Genomic DNA, 9,899 nt, shown 5'->3' with positions numbered 1-9,899 from the left:
CCAACAATATTCCAGCTAAGGTTGTTCGAACAACTTGCAAATCCAAAATTAAAAAACCTAAAAACCCAATCCATCCTGCACAAAAGAAAATCCCGAACACTAACTTAAAAAAATTCCAAAATTCTTCGAAGGGGGCGATTACGAGGGATGGGTTCATAAACGGGATCCACATTAAGAACATGGGTTCCCGGATCATTAGCACTGGATGAATCAAATGGGTCGTATGTCAAACGGATTTTACGGCAAATGGGCGGTGGGATTTTTTCCTGGGCCGCAGCAGCTCCAACGGCGAAAAATGGAGGTCTTGCGGCGGGTTTGAGAGGAAATGAATATGGATTAAAACATGGATTGTGTTATGAAGCTGCGTCTGTGTTACTGTGTTATGAAGCTGCGTGTGTGTCTGTGATGTGTGGGCGTGGAGAGAGAGTGAGAAGAAGACTATTTTTGTTTATTTTTTGTTTTGTTTTGTTTTTTTTTTTTTTTTTTTTTTTTTTGGTTTTAAAGATTAATTTATATTTAATATACAACATATAACTGCATGGACGAATATACCCCTGCGAATGTCATGTGCAAGGCACATGTTTTAACTTTCCGGACAAAATTGCCGGAAAATTGAGTTTAGGGGGCACCGTGCAACGAACTAATGAGTTCAGGTAAAAACGTGCAAATTTTTTTTGTTTGGGGGGTAAAGTGCAAATCGGTCCTTAATTTAGGGGGCAAACTGCTTTTTACTCTTTATATTAACCCTACTTATAATCATAGTCGTAGCTATTTTCTAATTCAGCCACCCATTCTCTCTCACATCAATCAGGTTCTATTTTTTTTTCTCTTTCTTCGCCACAAGCCGCCGCCATCTCCTCCCCTTCCACCTCTGCCTGACGCCGCCTCTGTACCACCGCCCTCGCCATCTCCGTCCACCACCGCTCCTCTGTATGGACTCGATGATAAAAAAATCTCGGGCATAAAGTTTTTCTCTAGTTTTTTTTTTTTTCGTGATTTGAGTGACGATGTGGACAATTATTATCAATCTAGATCCGTTGATTAACAATAATCTCATTGATTTTAGAGTGAAGATTTAGCATTTGCTGCAAATCTTGAAGTTCTTCTCTTTATTTCTTCAGTTTTTTAGATTCTTTACGTTAGTTCCCTAGAGAAGATGACGTTTTTAGTTGTTATTGTTACTTTTTAATTGATTTTATATTTTGCTATTTGTTTTAGTTGTTTCAACAAATAGTTAAATTTAACAAATGGTTGATTTTTGTTAGATGAGAATTGTTGGAGATTTGTTGATTAAATAACTAAATAATTTTACAATGTAAATAATATAGTTAATATATTGTTAACTCGAACTACTTGTTTATGTGGTCGGAATATGTATTTGACAATGACTCAAGAACTTCAATATATATAGAACCTTAATTTATTTTATTCTATTAATCGTACTGTGTCTCCTGGGTATTTGATACACACATGTTGTAGCTACTAATTACATTAATTATTTCAGAAAACAAATTAAATAAATAATAAATGAATTTTGGTGAACTAATTGTAAGATGCAAATTCAAACGTATAACAACTAGTACCAGCGTTCCCCCACCTTGTATTAATCTTCATCATCACCCCCTGTACCCAAAACATAAAATAAATAAGTTTTCTAAAATTTGGTAATTAATTTTATAAAATCTTGATTTAATATATTAAATTTTATTAAAATACAAACCTGTGGCAGTACTAAAACTGATTCCAACTCGAATTTCACCATAGTAAGTTCCATCTTTTAAAACAACCCTGTACTTTTGAGTACCAAGTTCAGCTTTTCCATTCTCTACACCTAACTCAAGTAGCTCCTTCACATATATCCTGCATTTAATTTATATATTCATTTTTTTAACCAACTAATTTAATTAATAAATATCTATATATTTACATATAATTCGTACAAAAAAAAAAAAAGAAAAAAGAAAAACGGGGACTAGAATTTACGTGGTTTGGCCAAGGTAGTCATCTCTAGTGAATCTGTCGTGGTCCATAATTTGAAGAAAGAGCTTATATTTTCGTTGGTTATCGTCTCCTGCGTCTGCTGGGTAATGTACCTTGAATTTGAACCGTTCATTCCACTCTGGCTTGCTACCTTGTCCTATTTATATATAATACCAATTAGTTTATTGAAACAATTATATAATGAATTTGAAATATTTAACTTTGAATATATAAAAATATGAAACACAAAAGAAAAAGAAGGGTTAAATTAAAAAAAAAAAAAAAAAAAAAAAGAGAAGAAAATTAAGCTAATTTACCATGAGCTATTTTGCTGATGTGCTCTTCATTTCCATACTGAATCACAACATATGGATCTATCCTACCTGCATGCACCAACAAATACATTATTACAACTTTGACCAATAAATTAAACCAATTGTGTTTTCAATTTATGAATTACGATACAAATTATTTATGATTAAACAACTTTTCACTGGGTGTCAGATTTAAATATATTCATTCAGATCAATACAAGTATTCATTTTTCATTTATAAATGCTATTCGTAATCATAAATAAGAGAACATTAGGCGGTAATTAAGTTAACGAAAGAGGAATCAAACTTAATACTAATGGTGGAAATTTTAACGAGATTACGAATAACAAAATGTTATGGTTCTATAAGTGGAACGCGCGCGCGAGTTTATCCAATTTAATCTACTTCTTCATCACTATAACACCTCCAAACACTCATTCATTATTATATACACACACCATGGAACGTAACACATACATACATACATACATACATACATACATACATACATACAAATGAGAAGGCCATGAGTACGTACCGAATAAGTGTGTGCTCAAGAGGCCTTTACCCCCAAAAAGTGTCACTTCCATTGTTCCTACCGTCATCTCTCTCTCTCTCTCCTTGAAATGGAAGAAGATATATTTAATTTGCAGATATATTGCTTATTTTCTCTCCTAGAGAAATGATATATGTATTCGAAGGGATGTGTGTGTATGCAAGGGGAAGAGAAACAAAAGAGAATGTGATTGTTATAGTTGTTTAGGTGCAGAAGTTTGTTAGCTTTGATGAATTAGCCAAAGTAATCAATCATGTGTTTATATAGAAGACATAAATTTATCTGTGTAGGGAAAATTGCAGTTTCGTCCTTGGGATATTGTTTATATGGGTTTAGCCCCAAATTGTATAGCTGTACTTTTAAGAACTGACCACTTCAATTCCCATATAATATTTTATGCCATCTCATCATTTTAAAGTTATGGGATTGAAAATAACATGAGTCAGGTTCTATAGGATCAAAATGAATTTTGTTTCATTCGGATAAATTATTATAATTTCTGACGACAGACGGCTGAGAATTTCATATTTGTAATGCTACTACGTTAATTAGATTCCTTTGGTCTTTGTCTTCACTTTTTCAGTTATTTGATTGTTCAATTTAGGTTAGCTGGGTCAAACTTTTAGTTAATATATATATGAGCCGCCATTTTATGATCATAAATGGCAACATAAAATAATATTATAATATCATAAATAAGATAACCATAATTAATTGATCAATTGAACTTATCAGACATATCAAACGAGTCAACTGTAAATTGCTTAATCATATATATATATATATGCTTGTAAAAGAACATCAAAGAAAATATATCTAATTATTTTTGCTTTGATAAAATGGTTCGATGGATCCAACCAAGAAACTTGATAAATCTAATTTCACAGTATAAATATGATTTGGATTTTTGTAGCACTAGTAATAATGATATTGTTAAATATACTTCGATTTATATTAAAAATTTAATCGTTAATTTACTTGATGCTAAATAGGGGTCATAGGATATAGGTTCCTAATGACAAAATTTATTAGTACTAAATGACAAGTTCAACTAAACACATTTACTTCATATTCTTTATAAATTTCATTCCAAAAATGCCCCTCCATTCATAAATTCGAAATATACATCAAATAAATTTCAAATTGCATTTATCATTTTATTTATTATGCATTTAATATTTTTATATTTGCATTTAACTTTTTTAATTTTTTTAACAGAATATCTGTTCATCTTCCTTTTTTTTCATTATTCATTTTAGCATTTTATACACTACTATAAAAACTTCTTTTTTTTTTTTTTCAATTCTACATAATATTGAAAATTACAAAAAAAAAAAAGAAAAAAAAACCTGTTATTTATTTTTATTTTTTTCAATTTACATATTTTGATTTGTCCGTAATAGACTATGGTATACTACGGTGTACTATAGCATACTACGATGTACCTAGCCACCAACAACTCCTAGCAGTCGCGAACGCTAGCCGCCAACGCAAACCCTTGCAGCCAACGCTCACAGCCGCCGCGACCGTTGTCACCTACCAACATTGAGAAAACTTAGATCTGCCATTTAAACCCAAACTAAGCAAAATCTCTTACAAGATAAGAAAATCAGATGCAATTAATTATTCAAAATATGCTTTTAATAACATCCCATCCATAACCACAACACCCCGCCTCACAACTCCATGTCGTCGCCACCTACCATAACCACCGCCACCATAGCAGTCGCCACCTACCATAATCACCGTCATATCCTCCATAACTATTACACTATAATTGGATTTAATCCTTTATTAAATACAAATCTGTTAAAAGAAAAAGAAAAAAAAAAGAGGGGGGCTTGGGGACAACAAATGAGAGAGAGAGAGAGAGAGAGAGGAGAAAGGAGAAAGTGAGAGAGGGGAAGAGAAATAGACTTTTATTAGGTATTGTAAGGGTATTTTTTGATTAAATAAAAAAATAAAAGATGTGTATCAATTTTTATTTTAAAATAAGGATATAGTTAAAATGTTCTATTTGCATTTGTCACTCATATTTAATTAAGTTTGATTTGAGGGGTGTGAGGAACATTACCCCTAAATATAATGCATTTAAACTTACTAGTAGAGATGCATACAATAAATTGCATTTATAACCTCCAGGCTAAAAAAAAAAAGAAGTTGAAGCGGCTTTTAATTTGTTGAATGTTCCACCTTCCAAATGAACACGAATTCTCAATTCGCATCTACATAAATAAGACATTTTCTATGTAACAATTTTCTATAGGTCACTCTATATTAGATTTTTTGTGAATAAATTCAAGTTATAAGTTTCAATATTTATTAATTTCATTGTTTCTATCGTGACAAAAATATCCTTTATTAATTGGAATCAAACCCCTTCAAATCTTTCTAACAAATCAAATTCATCAAAATATCTCTATCAAATCAAATTCTCTTAAACTACAACCGTCACTGTGATCCGCCAAACACAAACTACAATCTGAAAATATAATCTGCATTAGCAAACGCCAAACTATTTATATTTAATTACAAACAACAAACTACCTATATTTAATTGCAACAACAACTAAAAATATAATATACATGCATGCATCATCTATATGTAAACAATAACAATATAAAAATCTATTGTTACAAATTGCAATTTGCAGTTTTCTATTTCATGTTGCTATTTATTTTGCGTTTTAATTTTAATTTTTTTTGTCTGCTTGACGAATGAAAATCAATGACAGATGCAAACAAAAATTATAAATTCACTTACAAAAGAAAACTAAAAAGAATGAAAAATATTTTTTCTTATTACGTACAAATTTATAAGTAAAAAGAATGACAACAAAAATTATAAATTTACTCATAATTTTTTTTGCTGTTTTGACGAATGAAAAATAAAATGAAAAAAATATAAATTTACTTATAATTTTTCTTTTTGTTGTTTGACGAATGAAAACTAAAAAGAAATATAGAGAGGGAGGAGAGAGACAGAGAAGAGAGGGAGATAGATGAGAGATAGAGAGGGGGTAGGCGTAAGATTGTTGAGAGGGATTAATTAATTGGATGGCGGCCGAGTGAAGAAAGGGAGAGAGATGCATGTTAGATTAAATGAAAGGAAGACTGATAAATGGGGTTTGTTAATCACTTCTACATAAATTTATATATTAATTGCGGGTGTTTTTTGGTTATACATAAATAATTTAATTTAATTTATATTACTTTTTTGTTTAAAAGATCTACACGGTTGCACTTAATTATACTCATCTAACAATTATATCAATACTTATATAAGTCCAGAATAAAGGGCGTCTAAGCAAATTTTCCCTTCATACATACATGCATTATTTAGTTGGATTATTTCCATGCAAGACTTGCCTAGTTATATCATGTATACTTTCCGCTATACCTGCCGCCTTTGACCTTCTTAAACAATGTTAAAGTAACATGGAATGATAAAGGTGTAGTAGTACAAACATAGACTGAAACTAGATCGTTTTACACGAAACATTGCAAAAATGGAGGACATCTAACCATAGGCGGAACCACGAATTCCAGATAGGATGCACTTAACATTTACGGGAGTTTAGGGATAGCGCCCCCGAGATATTTTTAGATTCATTCACATAAAATAGTATAAAATAAATTTTAATTTGCTATCATTTTTATATTCAGGTTCAAATTGTTGTGAAAATAAAAAAAATAGTCTTATAAATTAGAGAAATAAAGAATAGCTTTTTCCTAGTAACAAAACAAAATCCAACCAACACAAGTACTATTCAGAACGTGAACTATATATATGCATTATATATTTTCATTTGTTGCAAAATTAGCGCAAGGAATGGATATCCATAACGAGTTATTAGTTTGGCGTAAAGAAATACATATGCCGGGTTATAATTTTAGCGCAAGAAATGTACATAACTAGTTATTAGTTTTGCGTAAAAAAATGTACATCACGAGCTATTTGTTTAGCGCAAAAAATGTATGTACTTATAAGTTATTTATTTTACGCAAGAAATGTACTGACGGGTTAATTTTTTGCGAATTAAAGACACGGTTAATATGTTCTTTTATTTATTTATATTTATATAAAATAGGAATCAGGTCATTCAAAAGCAATGCACCCTATTAAAATGTTATGGCTAACATCGTGTGTTTATAATGTTAATGCATTTAACAAGCTGTGACCCGTTAAAATCGTATATGGGTCGGGTCAGTAGTTTAATTTAGAAATAAAGTTGGGCCAGGCTAGTGAATACTGATTTTTGGGCCATTCTATTTTGAATAAATAAAGTTGGGCTCGATCAGACTAATACATAAGACTTGCACAAACCACTAACACCAAAATTTGCAGAAAAAATATCAAAACTCTTTCATATGATTTTCAATTAAAATTGCAGGAAAAGCAAATTACAATTTCCGTCCCAATAAATTTGCACTAATTACACATTTTGTCCCTCATATTTTAAAAGAAACAATTTTAGCCTTCGTCAATTTTTCGTTAGTACCAACAGAATCCATAGTGTGTTGGTCCACTGCCTTATCTGACGAAGTAACGGTAAATTAACGAAAATGACCAAATAATGTTGAATTATTGAAATAAGAGGGAATAAATATATTTTTTTATGAACATGGGAGACAAAATGTAATATCAGTGCAAACTTAGGGGATGAAAACTGTAATTTTCCCAAAATTTCACATGTTCGAAAATAAAGGATTCAGAGAAATAAAATTGAAACTCAAAGGACTTGTGGATAAAATTTTATTTTCTCTCAAGCACGTTGTAGACTAGTTATAGTCCAATTTAGGGATCGGAGTAATGACACACTTGAGTCAGTTGATTTGATTCACCATACATACATACATATTACTCACAGCATGGACTATATATGAATTATATATTTTAATCTAGCGCAAAATCAGTGCAAGGAATGTAAATAATGAGTTATTAATTTTGCGTAATAAATACAAATGACGGGTTATAAATTTTGCGCAAGAAACGTACATAATGAGTTATTAATTTTGCGCAAAAATTGTCAAAAACAGATTATTTACTTTGCGCAAAAAATTGTACATAAGGGGGCCATTAATTTTGCGCATGAAATGTATATAACGAGTTATTAATTTTGCCCAAGAAATGTACTAATACGGGTTCATTCTTGTAAATTTAAGACACGATAATTATTTTATTTTACTTTATATTTTCATTTAAAATAGGAATTAACTCATTCAAAAACAAAACCTAAGGAACTACATGATGTATATCTCTACTGATATACCAAACGAAAATAAATAAATAAACATATCTTTGCTTCAAACTCATAAAAATGTGAAAAAGACAAACCTGCATGCGAATCTTGTCGTCGAAGAGCGAGAATGCTTGGCCGATGCTATTGCCATGTTATGGCCGGAGGCAATAGCAGATGATGTGTCGGTGATTCAAACGCAGGCAGAGCCACAGTTTGGAGATGAAGAGAAGATGACGTGAAATCGCTTTCTATGATCATTCACAAATGATATCGGTTTTGAAGTAAGTATAACTCCTCCTGAAATAACACCGCAGTCGTCCTTTTCTGACCACAAACAAGTTAGAGAAGGCGTAGACCCTATATATCCTTACCTCTCGACTGCTTCAACCACCCTCTCCGGTTTTGCAAATTACTGCAGCAAGTCAACCTAAAGAGGACCATGATATGGAGCGAGAAAGAATGCGAGACGATTCTGTGATGCCTTTTGGAGCTTCAAAGCAAAAAAAAAAGGCGAAATCGGGTGGTGCAACTAATTATAGAAGGAAGCCAATGAAGAAAATAAAGGTGGATGATGATTCTTGGATGCTAGTAGGATGGGTGAAATGTTAAGTGTATATTTTTACACTTTATCGTACCTTTTATTTGAGCTTTTGGTGTGTTTTAACGATAATTGGTGCTTAAAAAGTTGATTTATTGTATTTTACGTACAAATTGAAGAAATTGAAAAGTATGGGGTCAAAACTGCAATTTTAGAGAAAATATGGGCCGAAAGTGAAGATATAAAAAATCTGAAGAAATCAGCCCGGGACGCCCGTCCCAGATTTACACTTAACACTGGGATGGCCGTCTGAGAAGCAGAAGCAGCCTCTGGTTTTGGGACGGCCGTCCGAGTTTTAGTAACTTCGGGACGACCGTCCGAGATGACGAAAAGGCGCAGTAAAGGAATCCTAATTGCACAAGGAAACTATCTTCTTCTTCAAATTTTCCACCCTATATAAGACTAAGCCAAGCACACAATTGGGGATCGATCTTTTACGCAATTTCAAGGGCAACAAAGCAATAACGAAGACGAATAATTCGAAGACTTCAAGCATAGACTTATGTTTATGATTAACTTTATTTGCGTGTTTCCTTTAATCCTGAGTAGCTGAATTTCTTATTTCTTGGATTTTATTTTGAACCCTATGTGGGATTTATTAATCATTTTCTATGATTTTATGCAAGTTTTAATTCCGGATTATTTCTTCTACTTGTTTTATTAAGTTCATGAAACTGGCCACTTTATGCGCTTTTATGTTATTGTTAATCGCATGAATCGGAAGATTGGGTTAATAATTAGAATTGTGGTAGAAGAGCCTCTGTGGTATTAACATAGGAATATAGTTAATCTCTTAGGTAGCCATTATTGAGATTTGTGCTTAAAGCTGTGTTCTAGAATTAATTGCGTAGGAATACAGTGATTGAATCTAGAGTATTAGAATCGTAATACACGGGGATTAATTTAGCATCTCAGGTTAATAATCCGGGTTAATTGCTTGCATAATTGAAGGAATTGGGGGAGTAATAATAACATAGGGGGAAGAATAAAATCCTAGGCTTGTTTACTTTGATTAAATTTTCGTTCTAAATTGCTTTCTTATTTTTGCCTTTTTAATTTGTTTTAAGTATTGCTTTAGTTTAATTTAGTTTATTAATCATTTTTCGACTGTGTAAGATGGGCTTGATAGCAATTGGGAGAATTTAGCATCTAGGATTAAATAATTAAATATTCTCTGTGGGATCGATACTTGGACTTAAAAAATCTA

The 9,899-nt window shown here is 31.6% G+C and overlaps 1 protein-coding gene across 1 annotated transcript; it reads right to left on the bottom strand.

Annotated features, from left to right (window-relative positions):
* Positions 1-1,663: 1,663 nt before the first annotated feature.
* LOC105962664 (elicitor-responsive protein 1) lies at positions 1,664-3,087 on the bottom strand. Its single transcript, XM_088818928.1, has 4 exons — positions 2,834-3,087; positions 2,298-2,363; positions 1,984-2,137; positions 1,664-1,860 (listed from the first exon to the last, which is right to left on the bottom strand). Exons 1-4 carry the CDS (start codon positions 2,898-2,900, stop codon positions 1,698-1,700), a joined length of 450 nt encoding a protein of 149 aa, XP_088675054.1. The 5' UTR covers positions 2,901-3,087; the 3' UTR covers positions 1,664-1,697.
* Positions 3,088-9,899: the final 6,812 nt, after the last annotated feature.

Source organism: Erythranthe guttata, chromosome 6 (assembly GCF_056151865.1).
Source record: "Erythranthe guttata isolate IM_541 chromosome 6, IM_541, whole genome shotgun sequence".
Taxonomy (NCBI): domain Eukaryota; kingdom Viridiplantae; phylum Streptophyta; class Magnoliopsida; order Lamiales; family Phrymaceae; genus Erythranthe; species Erythranthe guttata.
The sequence above is the reverse complement of the archived record's forward strand: the minus strand, read 5'-3'. Positions and strand labels throughout refer to the sequence as shown.